This window comes from Dipteris shenzhenensis, chromosome 11 (assembly GCF_047967505.1).
Source record: "Dipteris shenzhenensis isolate YYH24624 ecotype China chromosome 11, Dip_SZ_1.0, whole genome shotgun sequence".
Taxonomy (NCBI): domain Eukaryota; kingdom Viridiplantae; phylum Streptophyta; class Polypodiopsida; order Gleicheniales; family Dipteridaceae; genus Dipteris; species Dipteris shenzhenensis.
In genome coordinates, this window is record NC_141606.1 from 50,556,397 (window position 1) to 50,580,263 (window position 23,867).

A 23,867-nucleotide genomic window follows, 5' to 3' on the forward strand; every position below is an offset into this window, starting at 1 on the left:
CCATGCTATACTGGAAGGGAGATAGTCTATCCATGTGGAGCCCCAGTTGCTCAAACCATGCATACCAGCACCTTTGATCTCCTCCTGCTGCAAGTGCCATAGAAGAGGATAAAGCTATCCATGGTAGCCTGCTACGCCTCGAGGTATAATCCCCATATTCCCTAACTCGGTACAGATATGTGATGGCCTGAAATGCAGCATCTAGCTGTAAAGGGGGTGACCCAGCCTGAATGATCTGGTGAGGAACGGATGACTTACCACGAAGCATCCGTGATAGCATGAGAACTTGTAGCCGCTCCACACGGGCCCACTCTGTATCCGACAAGTCTGGTCCCCAACAAGGACTGCCGTACATCCCCGCTGGGCGAGCCAAGGAGTCAAAAAGCAACCCCTTGGTGCGTGGATCCTGAAAGTGTGAGCGGAAGCACCGCCTCTCTAGCCTGGCCAATGAGGCATACCCTCTAGTCAAGCATGCTTGCATCGTGGGTCTCATAGTGAAGCTCGGTCCGGAGAAGCACTGTCTCAAGCTCGTCAATGTAGAGGCCAAACAAGGTAGGTGACAAAGGACACCCTTGTTTGACCCCGATGGTACTCATGATCTCGTCTGTCCACCCGGATCCTACCTGAACTCTGCCAGAAACTCTCTCGTAAAGTGTCATGGCAGCCCAAATGATCTCCTGGTCATAACCTAAGTCCTGTAGGCGCTGTATGAGGCGGGCTCTCGGGACTGTGTCAAATGCCTTGCGAAAATCCACAAAGCAACAATAAACCCTCTGCTTCCGTGATCTCGCCTCCTCGATGATACGGTTCCATGATCACGTCGGAATCCGGCTTGTCTTGTTGCTCTGAGTCCTCGACACTCTGCAAGTCTGCTAACCTCGGAGTCAAGTACTGATGCATAAATCTTGGACATGACATGTCCAATCATAATGGTCCTGTGGTTCTCCGGGCTCATGGGATCCCCTGCCTTGTGGATGGGTGCGATAGTGTTAATGGTCCAAGTGTGTGGAAATCCCAAACAAACCGCTTCATTAAAAAGCTTTGCTAAGATCGGGGCTAGGAGGTTAATCCCATATGCAATGAATTCAGTACATAGTCCCTCATGATCCTTCGCTCGGCCATTATGAAGTTTCATTACAGCATCCTTTACCCCTCCTCTAGTGAAGACGGTGAAGGATGTGGGACGAGGCATGTGTGAGAGGCTAGGGACTGGCTGATTTGGGATGTCATAAAGTGTGCGTGCATAATCAAACCAGATCTGGGTGTCAGTGAGTGGCGGAGGGGACCATCCTTCTAGAAATCTCCGCTAGAAGTCCTTAGAGTTATAACTAAACAAAATGTTCAGTAGCTCCTCGTTTCGACGAACGAAGTCTAGTTTCTTCCTTCGTACCAGTCTACGGTATTCACGTAGCGTATTTGGTGCGCTCGGAAGATTGTTTTTGGTTTCGAATCTGAGTTGACGGCGTAAGGCCTTACATCATCATCGTACCAACTATTACATGGTACGGTTCCAAGGAGTGGTGGGCGGGTGGAGCGGGTGGTATGGGGAAAGGCGTGAATGGCAGCCTCGTGTAGTGAGCGGGTGACAAGGGCAGCACGATCCTCTAAAAGGGGTATGAAGTCAATATAAGCGAGAAGTATGTACAGACGGCCAGAGTAAGAAGGTGAGTGATCCCGATTAAAGCGTATATCGTGGTAGGTGGAGTAAGCACTGAGTGGGGTGGAAGGTGCTGTGCGAAGGGAGGTGGAGATGCGAAAGAAAAGGTATGTGTGATCAGCCCCTGGGGGGAGAGGTGCTACAGTGAAGTCAGTAATGCGAGATGTGAAGACAGGGGATCCCATGATGTAGTCAACAACACTGGAGCCCCCCCCATGTGGAAAGCATGTGAAACCACCTGAAGCGGGCCATCTGTCAAGACCATTATAGATAATGAGATCATGTATTCTGCCTAGGTCTAATAGGGCTTGCCAATAGGATGAAAGTGGACCTCGCCTATCAGCCGAAACCCGTAGCATACCTGCCTCCTCAAGGTCAACATCTGCCAGTGGAGTGGAATCATCTCTGAAATCAAGAAGTGGTACCTGACGGGTCCTTGTCCTCGCGTTGAAGTCCCCCACTAGAAGGACTTCTCCGCGGCCAGAAAAGTCAACAATGGACTGATAAAGGGCAGCAAATGGGGATGTCTCATCATCACCTCGAATATCTCTGGCAAAGTGGGAGGTCTCCGGGGGGAAGTAGCAAACTGCGACAAAGAGATCCTGGCTATCCATGTGTCGTATCCGGATCCAAAGAAATCTGGAATGTGTATCTCTCTGCTCTACTAAAATGATCCCCCGAAGCGTGGATCTGAAAAGGACTGCAACTCCACCTGAGCCTCGAACTCCTCCTGTACCCCTCGTCTCATCTCTGTAGGCAGACTCCCATGTCCGAGAAGTTCCTTGGTTCTGACCATAAGGTACCATTACAGTTCCAAATGGTGCAGGACAGGGTCTCGGATATCTGAGTCTCATAGGCCCCGCTTTCCTATGTAGGGGAGGGGGCAGGTGTCCTACGGGGGCCTGTAAGAAGTCGTCCCTCTCGTACCACTACCCACTTTCCCTCCTTTCGGGCCTGATCCCGCTGCTGCAGCAAAGAGCGCCTGTCAACCTGTAGAGGTGTGAGATCCTCATCCATAGAGATCGCTGGCTTATCTCGAAGGACTGACCTGCGTCGTAGAGCTGAAAGTCGTGCCTGAGTGTCATGAAATCGTATGCTCAGGGGTTGCTCTCGGTTGGGATCTCTCCCCACCCGCCATGCCCTCTCTATCCTGTGCTCAGCCACACCCAGGGTAGCGGTCACGAACGCAGTCGCATCTACCATCGGTGTAGCCTCAGTGCATGGGATCCCGCGTACTCTGATGTTGAGAGCCTTACTGGCTCTCTGCTGCTGCTCCATGAGGGTAGCCGAAACGGTGACCCTTGCGAGTTCCCATTTGGCCACGTCAACCCATTTGGAAGTCTCCTCAATAGCAGATTGCATGCTCGCAATCTGTGCCTCGACCACCGGGGTACTCCCTGGGACAGTGTGTATGGCTGTTACCTCCTGTCGGAGCTGCATGATATCGTGTCTGAGTCCCTGAATAAGACCCGCCTGCTCCTGAATGGCCCTAGCCTGCTCTTGTATGATGCGGCTCTGCTCCTGGTTGAAGCGGACCTGCTCCCGTGCGAAGCGAGCCAGCTCCATCTCACGCTCACGAAAATTATGTATCTCCGTGAGTAGGGTCTCACGGGCCTCTGGTGTGTCAGTCCACCCATGTCCATGCTGAAACTGTGGTGAGTGTGGCATGAAAGAGTGGGACTGAGTCCGAAAACTGGACGGTGGCTGAGTGAGGAACGGAGGTGACAGTGGAATGGGTGAGGCAGTCCCAACGGGGTGTGGGTGGATGGGCTGACTGAGAGGGAGAGGGGAGAGTGAAGCGTAATGCGGCACAGTGTATGACACCTCGGAAGTAGGTGTCATAAGCTGTGTGAGAGCTGTAATAGGAGAAGAGGGAAAGGGAACAACAACCGGCGCCATGGGCATGAGTATGTCACTGATCGTAGATGTAGATGAAGCTGAGACTGGAACTAGAGCTGGGCCTGAAGCGGTGACTGAAGTCGAAGTAGAGATAGAGATAGAGATAGAGGGAGCTGAGGTTGGAGCTGAAAACGAAACTGACATTGTAGTGGGAGTTGAGGTTGAGGTTGAGGTAGAGATAGATGCTGAAGAAGCTGAGGCGGGTCCTAACTTTGCCTTGCTGTTTACCCTGAGTCCACTTCGGTTGTAACGTGTGTTCACATCCTCCAAATTCAGTTGTGTCGTTTGCTTTTTTTTGTTGTTGTTATTTTCGTCTGTCTTGGCTTTGTCTCCCATTCTCTTGGGGTGCGGGTGCAAATCGTAGTGTTAATGTTCAACCGGGAGCGGGAGCACCAGTTCCCCCCCCATAATGGGAGGCACGTCCAGTGCGAGGTGGTGGAGAGGTAGTGCGGAAGCCTGAAGTGGAGAGAGAGAGAGAGTGTATTATTGTCCACTAAAGGCCAAAATGGGCCCATGGGACATCAAGAACTCTGCATACAAGATAGCACAAAATCAACGTGCCACAAAGAAGAGGCATCGTCGAATATCATCTAAGTGCTACGCAATACAATGCAAGTGAAAGTACATAATGTCAAATCTGAGCCTAAATACAAAGTAAACTAGATGCAAGGAAACCGTCCTTGGGTGCAAAATGGGGGGATGAGTACAATATGCCAATGCAAAGATACAAGTCCAGGTGTCACGGAGTCTGAGAACCAAAATAATACTGGAAATCCTGTCCATCGACTTTGCCTCCTGCTATGAGAGTACAAATCTGAGCAAAGGTGAGGTGAGTGGCTGGTGGGGCGAGATCTCCATGAGTAAGTCTCCTCCGAAAAGCTGCCATCATCCTGGATCGTCTAGAGATGAAGCGGCGAGTACGTCCCCTATGTAACAAGATCCTGCGGTGTCTACAAACCATCTCATATGTACATCCACAGGGTGGAGGCATGTGTCCTGTGTGAGCTCTGACCTCCTCGTGCTCCTCCTGGTCTCTGTCCTCTGGTATAGCGTGTGCCTAAGCTCTATCAGGCTGGGCTCTATCACGCTCCGGTCTGTGCTGATGGTCTGTGAGGTAGTCTCGTCGAAGCATAGTGGCCTCCCTGACATAAAGAGCTAGGCAATGCTGATCCTCGTAGTCCATCACTCGTGAGAGAGGTCCAAAGCCATCTGTGAAGAGACAGTGGAATCTACCTCTGAGCTCATAATATAGCGGGCATTTGCAAATGAAGTGCTCCTCTGACTCCACCTCTCCCATGGTGCAACAAGGGCAGATCCTGGTCTCTCGGCCTGGTCGCCGTCCATCCTCCATGCGTCGCATCCTACCAGCCTCTATCGCGAGCTGATGCGAAGAGACTCTAAGCTGGCCAAGGGCAATCCTCAGTGAGTGGGACATGTGGATAGTTGTATAGCCTGGTGGAATGACAAATCCATCCTCTGAGATCCGAAGGAAGTGGTCACGATATGTGGCCATCTTCGTCGGAAGCTGCGTGGGATAAATCCAAGTGCGATACGTATGAAGCTGCAGCAAGTCTACTCTCGTGACCTGGCTAAGCTCGTGGTGAGTCAACTCGGGATGAGGGGCATCTATGCTGTATCGGAAGGGAGGCAGTCTATCCATGTCTAGTCCAAGAGATGTGAGCGACCTAGTGAGTCTGAAGTACCAGCAGTATCGGGCCCTAGATCATGCCAGCTCCATAGAAGATGCAAGTGCTAACCATTGCAACCGAGCTCTGCCAGCTGATGAGTCTCCAAACTCCCTAACCCTGTGCAAATACATGACCGACTGAAACGCTGCATCCAATGCAAGGGGAGTAGCTCCAAACTCTGCTAGCATGATCTCGTGCGGAACTGTAGCCTTGGCCCTAATGAGCCGAGAGAACATGATGATCTGTAACCTCTCTACTCGTCTCCAATCTGCAGCGCCGAGGTCTCCTGCCCAGAAAGGAGCTGCATACATCGCAGCTGGTCTCACCAATGTATCAAAAAGCAAGGATTTCGTATCGGGATGCTGAAACTGGGACTGAAATCACTAACGCTCAAGATGAGCCAAGGAAGCATACCCTTTACTAATCCTATCTCGTGCTGCATATGTCGTGGTGAAGACCGGTCCCCTGAAAACTGCCCCCAAATAAGTGTACTCTCTAACAAGCTCAATGGGCTGTCCGTCATAAGTGAAGCAAAACTCATCTGTGCTGTAAATACGATCAGAGGTGTTGAAAACCATAACCTTGGTCTTGCCAAGGTTTACGGTCAACCCCCTGTCCTGGCAAAACCTGTGGAGTGCCTCAATATGTGGCTGGAGGCCCTGAGCAGTAGAGGAAATGAGAACCACATCGTCCGCATATAGGAGGATAGGAATGGAGGATCCTGAGAGAGTAGAGCCCACACCGCCTGTCATCTGTACAAACATCTCTAGCTCATCAATATATAATCCAAAGAGAGTAGGAGAGAGCGGGCAACCCTGCTTCACCCCAATCGTGCTGCATACCTCCTCTAAGAGCCCCTCACGTGTCCGAACCCGACCAGTGACCCTCTCATACAAAGCCATGATAGCCCACTGTATCTCTCCATTGAAGCCCATCTGGCGAATCCTCTGAAACAATCTGAATCGCGGAACTGTGTCAAATGCCTTCCTGAAGTCCACGAAGCAACAATAAAGCCGTTGCCTTCGTGACTTCGCCTCCTCTACCAGTGCCCTGAGTGTGAGGATGTGGTCAAGTGTCGAATGATCCCAGCGAAATCCAGCCTGCCCTCTGGCTCTGAGTCCTGTCGTCTCGGCCATAACTGATGCATAGCTCTTGGCCATAACGTGGCCAATCATGATGGTCGTGTAATTCGACGGCTCCATAGGGTCCCCCGACTTGTGGATAGGTACTATGGTATTGCCTAACCAGGACTGTGGTAGGCCTGTACAAACAGACTCATTGAAGAGACGGGAAAGAACAAAATCTAAGGCATCAATCCCATGGATTACATACTCCGCTTGCAATCCATCATGATCCTTAGCTCTCCCGTTCTTCAATCGGTGGACTGCTGCACGGACATTCTCTGGTGTGAAGAGACTAGATGAAGCTGGCCTAGGGGAATGGGATAAATCGATGGCTGGCTGATCTGGAACATCGTATAGAGCTGAAGTGTATGCAGACCAGACACGTGGATCTGTGAGGGGGCTCTGAGACTTTGAGCGGAGGAATTTTCTCCAGAATTCCTTGGAGTCACAGCTGAAAAGCAAGCTTCTCAGCTCCTCCTCATTCCGGGCTAGAAATTGGCGTTTCTTGCACCTAACCAACCACTTGTAGTCTCTCTTGCTTAAGGCAAGGAGGGGAGACTTCTCCTTGGTCTCAAGGTGAAGTTTCCTGCGGAGTTCCTTACACTCCTCGTCATACCAACCGTTGCAAGGAACAAGACCAACCGGTGGGGGACTAGACGAATGACATGTGGCAGGGAACGACATGTGAGCGGCAGAAACGAGTGAAGTATGTACAAGTTCCCACCGGTCTTGCGTGGATGGTAGAGCATCTAATAGATGAGGACGGAGTAGGCGGCTGAGGTTCTGGCTATATACATCATCGAACTGGTGGTCGAAATGAACCTCATAATAGGGTTGGCGGTCATGATAACGAGGGGGGGGTGGGTCATGGGAGACATGAGTCAAAGTAAAGTGGATGAGTGCATGGTCGGCAGAGGGCATGAAGGGGCTAACAGTAAGGCTATGGATGGAAGGGACTAGAGTTGGGGGACCTATGATGTAGTCGATCACACTAGTACCACGCCCAGAAGCAGAAGAGAATGTAGGCATGGAAGACTGTGGCCACCTGGACAAGCCGTTATAAATGACCATACTGTGCGAGGTGAGGAGCTCCAGTAACTGACGTCCCTGATCTGTGGGCTGTACTGTGCAGTCTGATGAAGTCCGACAGAGGCTATCATCGTGAAATGCTGGGAGTATGACCGGATCCTCCATGAAGTCATAAGTGAGGGCCTGTCTGTCTGAGGTCCTCGCGTTGAAGTCTCCTAAAAGGATGACTTCTCCGCGATGTGAAAAATCCGCAATGTCCGCTGAGAGATCCTCAAATATGGACTGGCGTGGTCCAGTGGAAGAATAGATCGACTGCGCCGGGGGGAAGTAGCAAGCTGCAATAAAAAGATCTCGCTGAGGGGCTCTGCGGCGGATGCGTACCCACAAGAATCGGGCATGTGAATCCGCTCTCTCCACTGTGATGATCCGATCGAGATGCTCTCTGTACAAAATGGCCTTTCCTCCAGATCCTCTCACTCCAAATGTTCGAGTGTGCTGCCTGAAGGCAGATCTCCATGTATACCCTGTCACTCGTGGCAAAGGTCTCTCTGGACTCTCGTGTGTCTTCGTGAAAAAGATGATATCTCTCCCAAAGAATGCCCCCCGTAGATTGCCTGGCTGTGTTGTAAAAGAACCATTGCAGTTCCATACAGCGATGCGTAGACTTCTAACAGGTGGTGTGTCCCATGGGCCCTGTCCCGTCAAGCGGTCGGAGCAGGAGGTGGAGGTGGGGCTATATCTGCTGGTCTGCCATCTCTAAGCACTGTGGGAGCACGCCTCAAGGTGCCTGTGATGAGTCTGCCATCCCTGATCACTGCCCACTTGCCCTGAGCTCGGGCTGCATCTCTTTGAGGCATGAGCGCCTTACGCTCCTCAACCTGTATCTGAGTCAGATCCTCGTCCATGGAAATCTGTGGGTGGTCTCTGAGTGTCCCTCTCCTCCTGAGGGCAGCTAGACGTGCCTGGGCGTCTCTGAATCTGATAATGAGGGGCTGCTCTCTAGTACGATCCCTCCCGACTCTATATGCTCCTACTATGCCATGATCCTGTACTCCCAATGTCTGAGAGACAAAGGTCACAGCCTGTGTCATTGTGGACTCTGTCGCCGAGGGCAAGATACCACGAATGCGAATGTTGAGGGCCTTTGTGGCCCTCTGCTGTGACTCGGCCAATGTAGCTGATACAGTCGATCTCTGAGGCTGTGATGGCTGACGGCGGACGACATCCACCCACTCTGTGGCTCTCTGGACCTCTGTCTGAAGGGAGGTCAAACGCTCCTCAACCGCTGCTACTGCTGTAGTGGGAGATGTGTGTCTGTGCTGAACGCGAGTCTCGATCTGCTGCACTCGCTCTGTGTGTCCATGAATCTCTCCAGCAAGAGTCCTATGAGTCGCCTGTAAGACCTGAAGATCTGTCCTAATAGACAAGATCTCCCGATCCTGCTGTGTCACTCGATCAGCAAGAGATGCAACCTGAGCTGTAAGTAGAGCAATGGTCTCGTCCTTCCTGTGAAGCATCTGAAGGGCAGCTCGGAGGTGGGTCTCAAAGTGCTGAAGCTCTGGTAGGATGTGGCGGCAAGGACAAACAGTGCAAGGCATGGAAGGAGAAAGAGAGGGAGAAAGGGGGGAAACCGGTAAGGTGGGTAGCGGGGATGAAGGAGAAGGCTGGAAAGGGGGAGAGAAAGCGGGTACCGGGGATGGAGAGGAGGGGATGGGTAAAGTCTGTAGAGAGGATGAGGAGAGAGAGAGAGAGAGAGATGATGGTGTGATGTGATATGACTATATGAAAGTCAGCTTGAGACCCCTCACGATCTATGGGACTAAAAACCTGTATTAACTAATAGTGGTTCTTTTACATCTGAAAATTGAAAAGAAATCTTTACAAAACTTGCTATGTTGTGAGTATTTGCTTAGCTAGTTGGTGTGCTAGCCTAGGACTTTGTTGAGGTGTCCCCAAAACTTCCTTTAGGTAGCCTCCTGACTGTTTGGCTGGTTGTTCCAAGAGGGTTTAGGTTGTTAGTGCTCCTGCTATTTTTCATCTTATGTGTGCATAGGCTCAAGATTGTAGCGGCACATGCTGCCCATTCTCTCTCCCCTGTGAGGCAAATTTTGCAGATTCTTTCTTCTCTTGGGCTTGGGTCTTGCCCACCGGCACCCCTTTCCACCTATTGGTCATGGGAGCTGGTTCTTATTTTGTAGATTAAATGCCTTTTGAGCATTGACATATCCTCCCTGAGGTATTTTTGCATTTCACATATTTCCATTGGATTTGTTTTTGTTTGTAGAGCTGCATTTTCGCCCTTGGGCCTTGCCATATTTTCTGTAGCATTTTCGGCATGACCAAAATTCCAATTTTCCCCATATCTTCTGGGATATCAGCAGCCTGTATGCCCCATCCATTTCCCCCCTCCCTGTGTGAAACCCCGAAGGCTTGTAAAACCTCTCGCTCTGGAAAGACAGCAATTATAATTTCATTTATGAAACCTCCTTCGTAAAATACAGTAAAGACACTATCATTTGCTCTCCCTCTCTCCCTCTCTCAACAAATACACTAGGGCCAGGACAATCGTCGGGCTGGAACCCCCCCCCCCCCCCCAAAAAGGTTTTTATTCATCAGAGAGGAAATGGAGTACATGGTTCAGCGTGGAAGCTGTTCATACAAAATTCAAACGTGAATGAATATACATGAGCTCTTAGGCTCTCTTTCTTGGCAACAAGCCACTTGTCAAACTCTACATTACTTTCCTAATTACATGCCACTAAGGGCAACTCTGGAGTCTTCGAAGCACTTGGTCATGCGAACCGCCTCCTAGACTCTTGTTAGGCTCCATTGCGCTTAGGAAAATCACTCTTCCTAGTACCTGCAACAATTAATTAAAGCGCACCATCATGGTACCTATTAATTGTTAGTGCTTTGCATGCAAATAACACACTGTGGACTAATTCTAGTCACGGTGGGCGTCCCCACTGAACACATGCGCACACATAACAAATATAAAAAAATATATTTATTCTCTGGTTGACCGGAGTCAACACTCTTGATTATAATTAAGAGGCTTTGACCAAGGGTCAAGGCGCCTTAATTATAGTCAAGTCTCTCCAATCGAAGTTGGCACAACTCTCCAACCGAAGTTGGCACATCTTGGTTAACTGTAGTTAACCCTCTTGGCGTATGCCAAGTCTCGTTGATCGAAGTCAACACTCTCTGACTGTAGTCAGCTCTGTGGTTCTCTGGGTAACCGTAGTTAACCCTCTTGGTAATAAACCAAGTCTCCTCGATTGAAGTCAGGTTTACTTGACCAGAGTCAAGTATCTTTGATCGTAGTGAATTCTTTGACCATTAAAAGAACTCTCTGACCATAATTAACACATATGAAAACTCTTTAATTATGATCAAATAAATGATCAACTGTACTTTGACTTAGGATATTTACATCGTGCTGACATCCCTTCGGCTTCTATTCAGTTGACCTCAACTGAAAAGCTTCTTTGTAAACATCCAAAAGCTATGGATGATCGGACAACATGTCTTCATCCATCCACTTAGCGTCTAATGCCGTATAATTCTTGAATTTTATAAGATACCTGTAAAACTCCTTGCCCTGAGGGCCTTTGCGTACAGTATGGTACACAATCTGCTCTAGCTGAAGGACCTCCTCCAGCTCATCCACTTCTGGTGGATCCTCTTATACTGGCTCTGTAGGCTCTGGCCCTTGGAATTTCTTTAGAAGACTCACATGGAATGCATTGTGAATCCTCCAATGCTCTGGCAATGCTAACCTGTATGCAACCTCATTTATTCTTTCTGTAATCCTGAAAGGGCCATAGTACCTGGGAGATAACTTTGCATACACTTTCTGTTTGCCTTTAAACTTACGGAGCCTAGCTTTCTCGAACTTCAAAAGTACTCAATCCCCTTCCTTGAGATCTAACTATCTCCTATGCTTATCTGCAGCTCTTTTATGTTTCTCTTGAGACCTTTCGATTGCTGTCCGGACTTGGCTATAAGTTGTCTGGAGGTCTCTCACAAACTGATCAGCTGCAACTATTTCGTCCTTGGTCCTCAGGATAGGTGGCAGAATCACCTTTCCATAGATGACTACAAAGGGGGCTTTCCTTGTAGAGCTGTGTACTGTATTATTGTAAGCAAACTCTACCAATGGTAGGTACTTTTCCCATTCTGAACCTTGGTCACCCACGTAGCATTTCAGCATATCCAATGCTGTAGAATTTGCTACTTCACTTTGACCATCTGTCTGGGGATGGAAAGAAGAAGAAAAATTCAGATTCGTTCCCATATTATCAAATAAAGCTCTCCAGAATAGACTGGTCATTTGGGGATCTCGATCACTGACAATGGACTTAGACATACCATGGTGCTTAAAGATCTGTGCCATGAAAAGCTTAGCCATATGGTCTGCCTTTATGGTTTTGCAAGCCGGAATGAAATGAGCTTGCTTGCTGAATCTATCAATGATAGTCCAAATCCCATCATTCCTTGACTTTGATCTTGGCAAATAAAAAATGAAGTCCATTGTAATACTTTCCCATGGTGCCTGAGGCACGGGAAGAGGCATAAGTAGGCCAGGTGCCTTCCGTCTATAATACTTCACTTTCTGAGGCGTAAGACATTCAGTAACAAATTGATGTATATCTTTCCGCATCCCTGGCCAAAAGAAATACCTCTCTAGTGCTAGAGTTGTTGCTGTAATTCCTCTATGTCCAGCATAGGGAGGTGCATGGCATTCCTCCAAAATCTTTTTCCTCATCTCTTGGGTGATGCATAGGCAGTCATCTTTCATTAGATACCCATCTTTCAGGGAATAGTGACTGGTGGACTGCCCCTCTTGCATTTGCTGTAAAATCTTGCCAAAATCTGCATCATTAGCATATTGCTCCCTCATGCTCTGGGACTGCTTCCTGTTGGAGATAAGTGCACACTAAGTGTACTATTTCCTAGTCTAAGTCTAAGTCTAGTCTTTATGTCTTGAGTGTGTGCCATGTGGCACTTCTACAATTATCCCATAAACACTCTTGCATTATGTCTTGTACTTTGGCCCATATATTCAATGGGTCACATCATTCTAATCTATCTGTCTAGCTTGTGTCTTGTCTACACTCTTCTCAAGGTATTTCTTATCTTTCAGTCTTGTCATCTCATTTCCATTTCCAGTTTCTAGTTCTAGTTCTTTTTCCATATTCCAACATGGTATCAGAGCTAGGTTGATCCCTCTTCTCCCTCTTCTCTCCCCTCAAGTCTGTCTTCTCTCAGAACTCTCCCCCGCTGCAGTCTGCCTTTTTCTCAGATCTGTGTGTTCCTGCTCCAGATCTGCGCCAGATCTGCGCTCCAGATCTGCGCATCATTTCTGCCAGATCTGAGCGCCAGATCTGCGCAGAACCTGCTGTCATCGACAGATCTGCGCACCGCCCCTCTTCTCCACGCTGCTGACCCTGCTGCCGCTGTAGATCTGCTCGCCATCCCTCTTCCAGATCTGCGCACCATTGCGCTGCAGATCTGCGCACCATTGCGCTGTAGATCTGCGCTCTGCTCTCCGTACGACCGCCGTACGCCGCCGTACGCCGTCTTCGTCAGCGTCCGTACAGTCCGTACAGTCCGTACGACTGTACGGAATCTGTACCTGCACCCGTTGTCCCAGTTCAGGTGGCCTCTACTGCTGCAGATCTGTCTGCCATTTCTGCCCTGACTTTTTGAAGCTGCTGCCCGTACCTTTTCTGTTCGAAATAAAGGAGGAGCTGAAGTTTTTTTTATCTCTGCCCAACCTGCATTCAGTTCTGCATTCAGTTCTTGCTAAGGTACTGTACATTGTCTCTTTCAGTTTGCTGAGCAGTCTTTGTTAATCCTCATATCTGCAAACTGCTGGTTCCTCCTGCTTCGATGGGCTGTCATATGCTATGGCCCTGACAAAGTGGTGAGAGAACTGGCTTCTAGGATCTCTTCTTCTCATTTATTTCTACAATATTGTAAGGGAATAGACACTGCCCTTGCATCCTAGCAAGAGGTAAGACCTTCCCACATGGCATCCTCCTCTCATTCTCTCATGTCTATCGACAAATTCAATGGGTCCAATTTTCATACTTGGCAGATCAAACTCAAGTGCCATCTTATGAAAGAAGGCCTTTGGGACATTGTTCACCGTGATGCCCCCGAAGGTCCATCTGAGCAAATTGTTACTGCCAAGAACGACAAAGCCTATGCTATCATATTGCTTGGCCTTGGAGATGATTACATTCATCACATCTCCGACATACAGTCTACTCCTCAAGCATGGATCACTCTGGATACTCTTTTTGGAGCCCGATCTAAAAACTCTAAAATTGCACTTATGATCTCACTCTTTGATCTACATATGCAGGAAGGAGCTACTATAGCCTCTCATGTTAATTATCTTCGCAGTCTTATGGTTCAGCTTGCGTCAGTCAAGTCTCCCATCTCCGAAGATATTGCTATTGCCGTGCTTCTCAAAAGCTTACCTGACTCCTATGCTACTCTTGTCACTACCTTCAAGTATCATAATAATCCTTCTCTTGAGGGTATCATCAATGCTCTCCAAGAGGAAGAAAGAACTCAACAATGCAAGGTAACTGACACTGCCTTTTTAGCAAAGAAAGGCAGTTCTAAGGTAAGAAAGCCTTGCACCCATTGTGGGAAGACTAATCATCTGGAGAAGGACTGTTTCAAGGCTCATCCATGCACCATTTGTGGCCGTGATAATCACCGGGAGAGGGACTGCTACTCCAAAACCTCTACATCAGCTCCTGGATCTACCTCAGCCCATGTTGCTGCAACATCTCCATCAGCTGATCCTGCTGTTCCTTCCTTACATGATGAAAAATGGGCTTTCTGATTACTTCTATGTTTTGTCTACCACCTTGACCACCGATGATGTAGGTCAAGGGGTTCTAATGTCTTGGTCTTTCTATTTGTCTACAGTCAGTCTTCTGTCTATCTAGTCTTGTCTGTCTGTCTATTTGTCTATCAATCTGACTATGTTTTAGATCCATCTTGTCCCTACCCTTGTGGACCCATATGAGGATATCACTTGAGGAGGGGTGTCTCAGGATCTTTTGTCTGTCATGTCTTCTATCTTGTCTCTCAGTCTATCAATCTTTATGTCTGTCCTCTAGTCTTGTCTTTCTTACTCCTAGTGTCCACTTAAGGAGGGTGTTGGAGATAAGTGCACACTAAGTGTACTATTTCCTAGTCTAAGTCTAAGTCTAGTCTTTATGTCTTGAGTGTGTGCCATGTGGCACTTCTACAATTATCCCATAAACACTCTTGCATTATGTCTTGTACTTTGGCCCATATATTCAATGGGTCACATCATTCTAATCTATCTGTCTAGCTTGTGTCTTGTCTACACTCTTCTCAAGGTATTTCTTATCTTTCAGTCTTGTCATCTCATTTCCATTTCCAGTTTCTAGTTCTAGTTCTTTTTCCATATTCCAACACTTCCACCATTGGCCTCGATGGTACTTGTGGCTTTTTCTGCTCCTTAGAACCCGAAGGCTTCTCAGGCACTGGGCAGCCATATGCCCCTCTTTCCCACATTTAAAGCATTTCCCATCTCTGCGGAATTCAGCTATCTATTCAGGAGTGAATGGGGATTTGCCTTTATATGACTTTGAAAACTGAGTACCCCTCGGCTTCTGAGGCTGAAACCCTTTCTTTTCAACCTTGGGATACTCTTTCTTTTCTGATTTTGAAAAATCAGTTTTCTTTCTTTCAGCACGTCCTGCATGCAAGGATAGTACCATGGATGGATCTTGTAACGGTACAAGACTAGCTACTGAAGCTGAATGCATAAGGTCTTGAATGTTCTTTGCCCCCAAAGCATTCACTACTGCCTGAATTCTTGGACTGAGACCTGCTCTGTACTTTCTCATTTAGGTTCCATTGGAGATCTTTTTGAAAGGTGCAACCTGCAAATAAGCATCCCAAAACTTCTGGTTGTACACATCCACTGTATCTCCTGCATCCATATGCAAACCGTCCCAATCTTGAAGAACATGATCTCTAAACTGTTTAGGCATAGAGTGCTCGTAGAAGGCTTGCTTGAAGTCCTTCCACCTCTTTGGGGCTGACCCATCTGTGGTCTGTGCACTCCACCGTGCACTAGCTGTCGCTGTCAAGTGTAGACTGACCATTCTTAACTTGGAGGATTCTGAAAACTTTTCTGTACCGAATGCAGCATCAAATTGCTGATGAACTGCAATGCTTTGTCTGTATGACCATATTGTCCATTATAGGTCATAAACTTGACAGATTTACCTCCCTCTTTGAATTCCTTGGTCTCTCTGAAAGACTTACTCTTCCTAGACTTCTTGTGTTTCCTTCTTTTCTTGGATGGTTTATCTGATAAAGAAGAAGATACAGAAGTTGAGCTCGAGGTAGACGGTGAAGGACTGGGAGATCGGTGATGATGCCTTGATCTCTTCCTGCTATGAGACTATCCCCTATGAGATCTCTCTCTCTCGGGCTGTACACGAGAGTGTGCCTCTGGCATTGGCACATCATAAGCTGCATTAGGCATATTTTATGCTTGAAACAAATGCTGAGCTCTTGGATCCCTTCTGAGATTTTTCATCTCCTGCATATGAGTGCGTACCATCTGCTCAAATTCTTGCTGAGTTTGTTGCACACTTCTCTGTCTTGGATGTGCATCCCTATCTTGTGAATCCCACTGGATAGGTGATTGAGCCATTTTCTTACAACTCGTTTGAGATCTGCAAGTTTCTCACACACTGTGTATGCAACTGATGCACGCAACCTTTGCTTTTCAAAGAGAAAAATTACCTCAACAAGAGGTGTCTTGCATTCACAATGCTAGTACCGGGCTGTCAACTCAAGGCATATACCCACAAGGTTGCCAAGGCATCAACAACTATATTGCCCCTTTTCTGGCTGCTGCAAAAAGCACTGAGTATGCATCTGATTCCCTTTTTCCTGAGCACAAAGGCATGCATTCCTTTTTTTATGCAAATCTCTGATTTTTGCTTTTTTTATGCTTATGCTTATGCATGAGCATATGTCTCCTTCTCCTTCTCCTTCTCCTCTTTTCCTCCTTTAGTAAATAATGTCTCTAACAGACAAAGAAAACTGTCAGTAATTCTGCTCTGTCAGACTGTTTTTTTTTTTGACAGTAACTAGATTTGTAACCGGCTAGTTACACTAACTGGACTGACTTTTTTTTTTCTGGTCTGGTTAGTTGAGCAGGCCAGTTAGTCTGTAACTGAGAGTAACTAAATACAGTTGAGTAGACCAAGCTTACACCAACCAGTTTGGTTTGGTTGGCCCACTTACTGAACCTCTAACTAGAGTCCAACAAACCAGGGTTAGTCTAGCCACTAGTTTGCCATCTCAGCAGTCCAGCTGGCTGCCACATCAGCAGCTGACATGTCTGCCATGTGTCAGTGCCATGTCAGCTTCCTGTCAGCCCTGCCATGTCAGCACCTACCACGTGTCCTGCCTACATGGACTGCCACGTGTCACACAAGCATGCACCGCCACGTCATCTGCTGAGCTGGGTGTGCAACGTCACACGTCAGTGCTTGAGCGGGGTGCCTTCCCAAATCTTCACGTGCCTTCACATAGATATGTGGATAATATGCTGCTCATAGGCACAAGTGAAGAGGAAATTGCAGATTTCAAGAACGACCTTGAAGCTTCATTCAAGATGTCTATTCTGGGGCAATTACACTATTATTTGGGCATTCAGTTTATGCAATCAGATGAATTACGATACCAGACACTCCACCAATTGAAGTTGTTTCTTTATTGGTAATTGATGCATTTCTTTGTTGAGCAAGAAACAATCCACTTTGGCAGCATCATCTCATGAACTTGAATATATGGCAGCCTTCACAACTAAACTAGAATGTGTATGGCTCAGAAGATTGATGGTAGATCTTCGTGGTGGTTTGCAACCATCTGCACCCATACTCACTGATAGGGAGAGTGCTATTGCATTGGCATAAGATTCTATGTTTCATGCATGCACAAGGCACATTGAGATACACTATCGTTTATGTTAGGGAGATTGCATGCAAGAGAGATCAGTTTGATTTTTGTCCTACGCATCAAAATGTTGCAGATCTTTCCACCAAGGTTCGATAGTTTTTAGGAGTTTCAGAAATGGTGATATGGAGCATGGCGGGAAACGATGTTTCAGAGTTTTGGCTACCGGAAGAAACGGTGGAAACAGAGTTTCGGATTTTAAGGTTGCGAATGTATATATATTTTACATAAATATATCATTAGTGAAGTCAGAAAATGCTGGCTGTGTAGGGGCAGTGAACTAGGAGCTTGCAGAGGCTGCAAGCAGGATGCAACAGCCTGTTTTTAGGCCAAGAAGACGCCTATATATGCATGAGGAGAGCGGGTGGGGCAGGGGTGCAGAAAATGGGCCGAAGGTGGCAGGAAAATGAAACGCAGGCGCCGCACAAGAGAAAATAATGGCAAGAAAAACGGAGGCCCAAAACAGCGTTTTGCTTTTTCAGAAATGTTGCCGAAACGGTTTTCCGTGGAAGGTTCTATTCGAAGAAAAGTTTGAAGCTTTCCGCAAAGCTTTCGGCTTACTGCCATTTGGTGATTGAGATGACTCCTAGTACACCAGGAGGATGTCACTGCAGGGGGTGTTGGAAATATACTGTAATGCTTAAGGCAATTGCTAATGTACTAATTAGTTAGGAGGGTTAGGGGTACTTTATGGTCTAAGGTCTTGCCCCTTAACCACAATTAGTGATTGGTTTAGGTTTGTATGAGTTTTAATCCTAGTCTGGGTTTAACATAGGGTGTAAGGTTTTGTCATGTTGACAGTCCCTTGTATCTTCATTCTTGCAACTTATTTTCAGCAGAGGCTCCACCATCTCCATCTCTCACAATCTTCTCTTAGGGTCATGTCATATCTTGTCTATGAATTTATGTCACAAGCTCTAAGAAGTAATAATTTTATTTATAAATGTTTGTTGGATCTATCCTCCATATTACTTTCATCGCTCAGTGCCTGCCTTGTACTGTTCTTGTGTTTGATTGGTTTCATTGCCTTGCAAGGGAGTCTATTCAGTGTCTATTCTTGAGGGGTTTCAAGCCATATTATTTGCTTCCTTCGGTACCATGTTAAATGCTTTCTTTAAGTCTATGAAACAACGTTAGAGTGCATTGTTTTCACCCGTTTTCCTCTCTGTTATTGCTTTTATTGTGTCTAGATGGTCAGCTGTGGAATGCTTTGGTCTGCAACCTGCTTTTGTTTGTCCTCCAGCACCACTGCTTTTAATGTGTGTGCTGTTTCCACATTTGAGTTTGTCATATATTCAGTTAACCCAGGTCTAACATATTTGCATACTTGTTTTTGGTTGCAGCCGCAGGAAATTCAGTGAAAAGCAGGCTGAACATTGGTGGGCAGAAAACCGTGGTCGGGTATATGAACAGTACAATGTCCGGGGGGTGAATAATTTTCCTTCAGGAGCTCCAGTAGCACACAGGTCAGGCGATTCTTGAGTGACATTAATGTTTTCTTAACATTTTGAGAAGCAGCCATGTTTCAGAGGTCAGGCATTGCTCGAGTACTGTTACTTTCATTAGCATTTTGAGAAGCGGCCATGATATCTATGCTTGATGCAACTGGTCCAAAGACTGGTTTCATTGACAAGAATTGGGAGTCAAAAGGTGAAAATTAATCTGCGAATGTGGAATTGGATCTGAGCTGAATATTTTATGCTCGGTGAAGCTGGATTTGTAAGGTTTTGGTGGGATGTTGGATAGCTGCGTCCGACTGAAGTTGGCGTCTTCCAAGGGGTTGTACTCGTAACTGTATAACTACTCTCTCTTACGGGTCACAAAGCAACAAAATTGTATTATGAGGGAGCTTGATATATACAAGCGATTCCACATTTATGGAGGGTTGGCAGACCTGGCACAGATTTGCAAAGAAGCGTACTAGGAAATGTGCACCGCTGCCGATTGGGTCCCATTTATATGTACAATATAATCTCATTAATAGCTTTTGTAACTTACGGGATGGTGAGAAGCAAGCCATTATTTCTTTGTCAATAAAATATGGATCTGACCAATTGTCATCTTCCATTCCCACACCGACATCGGTTTCTTTGTAGCTCCGAGAGTGGGCCTTTGCAGTAAAAGGCCTCCTAAGAACATGGGATGGGCAGGATGATGTTGTAACATGTTGTAATGGTACAAATCTTTATGTGATTTGCACCTGAATCTAGTCAAGACGGTTAGGGAAGAAGCATCAAATATGGGCTAAGGGCCTCTAAACATCAGCCATAATGCATTGGCAATGTGTCTACATCAACATTTAAAGTTCAATTCGATGACCTCAAATTTCAGTACTGAAATGATTGTTTTTTAGAGATGTAGCCATTTTATGTAGGGTTAAGGATTTCCACTGTGACTAATTCTCCTATTCTCTAGCTCTATTGCCTTTAATAATGGCTACTACGCTCCATGGATGTTCTTGTTGGGGGAGAATGTTTTCCATCCCAATGGTTCCCTCTGACGATTGCTTTACCCCATGGTTCCATCAACCCTCGTGATATGTATTGAACTCACTTCAATGACACCCCGTTTGGAGCTTATTTGGGCTTGAACTTGTGTAAAACCTTAACGAATAGGGCCTTTTTACGGAGAAGTATCCATTTTTAAGGGTTTCCAGGTGTTCACAGTCCCATATTGTATTTGTTGGGTCCAATGGCTCTAGTATGATGTAAAGGGGAGAATTGAACTTTCTTTGAATACTCTATTGCATAGCAACAGACTCCATGAAGGTGCATGACTACATCTCTTGTCCTTGTGTAGGACCTCTGGTTGCCACATTTATTTATAGGAAGGATACCCCTTCATTTTTCCATACTTTCATCTTCTTTTCTTTTTATCTTTCTTTTTCATCACTCTTAATACAAAATTTCCTTCTTTTTATCACTCTTATTACAAAATTTCATCACAATAACATATCGCTCTTTACAATATTATAAAGCAATATTGGCTACCTTTTGTTCCATCATTCATATGTAAAGTTTTGCTTGTCTCTTTCTAACATGTTCCTCACGCAACTTTTTGCGCACAGGTAGCTAAAAAAGTTTTCCTTGCTTGTATTGCTCTATGACATGTTAGATGTTGGGATGGATGATATTGATGTGCACATATTTGTGTTGACTTCACTTATCACAATCCCTCAAATACGGGCACTTGCTGCTTGATTAGTTAATTTGATACAATGACTTTACTTGGGCATGATGATCAATCTAGCGATTGTAAATCTTGGTGCGTTGTTGCTTGAAAGTTGAACGTTGCCATAAAATTATGATAGATGCTAACATTAGTTGGTAGATATTCAAGGGGGATCACTAGGAGTAGATATGCTTGCACATTGATCAACTTGGAGGGTGTGCTTCAAGAAAAGTAAAGGTAAGAAGAGGGAGCAAAAGCATGCAGGGACTTAACTGTTATCGTTGCCATAAGATTAGATGTAACGATTCTATACATCCAATCGGCGGATGCCAACAACTGCCTAAAAGACACAACATTGGCGAAGTGAACAGGGAGGAAAAAGATTTGATAAGGGAGTGAGATCAAAATTATCAAGGATTAGATTGTTGCTATAGGTCAAATGGTCAATTAGTTAGCATTGTGTTAGTGTGGATAGAACTTCCCTAGAGCTTTACCAAAAAACATGATCATAGGTAAAGTGTCGTATTGTTAAGTTTTTTGTCGAAATGGCGATAGAACGCTATTGCTTCTAGCCTTGATAAGTCTTATGGAGCTTATTGCTTATAGCCTTGCCAAGTCATACAGAGCTTATCGCTTCTAGTCTTGCCACGTGTTGTTCTCCTTAATCCATTTGTGGCTTCCATCTTTGTCACTTTCTTGAGGTTGCAAAAGTGGTTCCTTTCTAACTTTGCCAAATAGCTTTTGAGCTTGTGGGAATAGGTGCCCCTAACATTCAAAAAATCATATTAATTAATTAGTTGCGGGAGGGGAGGAGAGGGGAGTGGTATATGATGACAAAATATTTAAGCATAAAGGGTGGAGGAGGGGCAATAATTACTCACATGGGGAAGGGGGAGAGCTTGAATTAAATAAAAGAGGGGGGGGCATTAAAGAGGGAGGTACTTGCAGATTGGGGAGGGGGGGACCACTTATGAAGGGCATTAAAGAGGAAAGGACATCCCAAAGGGAGAGGGGAATGAGGGAGGATTTATAATACTATTATAAGGAAAGAGGACTTAATAGCCTAGTGGTAGGGCTCACGCTCGAGGAAAAGAAGGTTTTGAGGAAAATAAGGTTTTGGGTTCAGTCTTGGTATTGGCTTCTTGAACGTTTGGGGAAGCCCCCCTTGGACATTGTCTTTGCATAAAATAAAATAAGCTATGGAGAGACATAGTTTAATTAATGCATGAATAAATTAAGCTAGAGAGAAAAGCTAAGCCATAGATAAACATAACTTAATTAACCCTCCATGCACCAAAAACTAATTAATTAATTGAATTTGGTAAGAGAGTGGTTGCAAGGAATAAAGTCATAAACGAAGCCTACCTATGCAAAAACATTATGATATTACTACCACCAAGCTAGCTTGGATTGCTTGTATGTACTTAACATTTTTGGGCCTTTAGTTGGCTCAAGATGCATGCCTAATGAAGCACTTTTTGCCCAAAAGGAGAGCCATCCATCCATTTTAGATGTCATCCTTTTTCTTTTTAATAGATAGTACTAGACCAACTTGTGGATATGCCATCAGATCTAGAGGGTCCAATACAATTGAACCACATCTACTTCGTACCTGCAAAACCATCTCATCATTTTGTTTCAATATCAACGCTAGATCTAAGATGCACTTTAGTTCTTGATGGTTTTTAAACAATATTGACACGTGCATGAACAATCGAAGCACAAATATTGTCGCCATCAGTGGGGTTCTCTTCCACCTTAATCTTTCTCATGTGACATGAATAGCTCTTTTCAATCATGGTGGCTTCCAAAACAATAATTGTAGGAAATCAAATGTGCAAACCATGCCTAACCCATTCACTATTCCATTTGTTAATGAAATTTGTATTGTCAAAAGGTAAAAGCTATATTCCTTTATAGATTAGTAAAGTGCTTATAATTAGATCTAGACTATTAAGAAAGATAAGCAAAATATGGTGTTTATCATCAAATGGGCAGCATAAACATGTAAGGTGATGTCATTCGGGCTATGAATGCCACATCAATATTTCAAAAGTTACGGTCGAAGCCTTAGATACTACTTGACCAAGTTCATGGCAATATTCAGCAACCAATTCAATGTATACATTCCATATTCAGCAACCAATTCAGTGTATATACTTTTGCCAATACTATCAACAACTTATGTGTATAAATGATTGACACTCATCTCTTATGTCTTCATAAAGCCTTTAAGTTATACAAAAAAAAAATTATTTCCTCAAACCTAAGAAAACGTTCCTTTTGTGTGATACTGCTTGCTTGGAAACACATTTTTAAAGGGGGCATAATGGCTAAACATCCAAGATTGAAGCCATTGAAGAGATTCCCAAAGCTAATCAATTTTCATGATAAACATAAGTCATTCATTATGTCCATCAGCTTATATCAACAATTCATTGAGGAATTTTATGAAGTTGTTAATACACTCTATGAATTAACCAGGAAAGGAACCTAGTTGTTCTAGACTTTGAAATGCGCATAAGCATTCTAAGAGCTTAAAGGTTGAGCTATGAAGTCATTGATTTTGTTGAATCACGATGGAACATCATTTTCCTTATTCATGTGGTTCCTCGACATGTTCCATCGAGACTATATTCACATGATTAGAAGGAAGGTTAAATTACCCCATCTACTATGCTAGTAGAATGTAAAGACCACCCAAGTTCAATCATAGCACCAACGAGCATGAAGGACTTTGTATGGTTTAAAGGATGCAAAAGTTTAGCATTATCTACTTGGGATCCCATTGTAGTTCCTCAAGCTTTGCTCTATGTATTCAACAAAATGATTGTCTAATGGTTGTTTATAGATGGACACTAGTATTGCAAGAGTTCAATTTTAAGATAATGCATAAGCCTGTAAACTCAATGTGGGCAAGATTGCCTATCTTTAGCCTATGGCACAATCCAATCCAATCAAGGTATACCACTGGTAATACCATAACGGAAGCTCCCCAAGATGCTACGGTGGACACTTTTGGTAAGATGTAAAGGGTTCGAAGGTAATGCATGCCAATTTATGGTGGATCACCTTGTTCAAATATGAAACCAAGTTTGCAAACAATGTGACGTCTGCCAAACAATGGGACAAACTTACTGTGAAATCACATGCCGTCTCCAATCGAGTAGGCAATGGGAAGCATTCCAACATTAGGACCTTGACTTCATGCCACCCTACAATTGAGTAAGCCACCTAGCTCAAAAAAAGTATATTGTTGGCGCA

At 45.5% G+C, this 23,867-nt stretch overlaps 1 protein-coding gene across 6 annotated transcripts in view; it reads left to right on the forward strand.

The window, feature by feature from the left end:
* LOC147897133 (PH, RCC1 and FYVE domains-containing protein 1-like) overlaps positions 1-19,791 on the forward strand; it is a 107,814-nt gene extending 88,023 nt beyond the window's left edge. For all 6 annotated transcript variants that reach the window (XM_087381277.1, XM_087381281.1, XM_087381282.1 and 3 more), the window contains one exon: positions 18,776-19,791. In XM_087381277.1, coding sequence (XP_087237403.1) covers positions 18,776-18,914 — 139 coding nt within the window. In that variant the 3' untranslated portion in view covers positions 18,915-19,791. The remainder of the gene's footprint in view (positions 1-18,775) is intronic.
* The last annotated feature ends 4,076 nt before the right edge of the window (positions 19,792-23,867 follow it).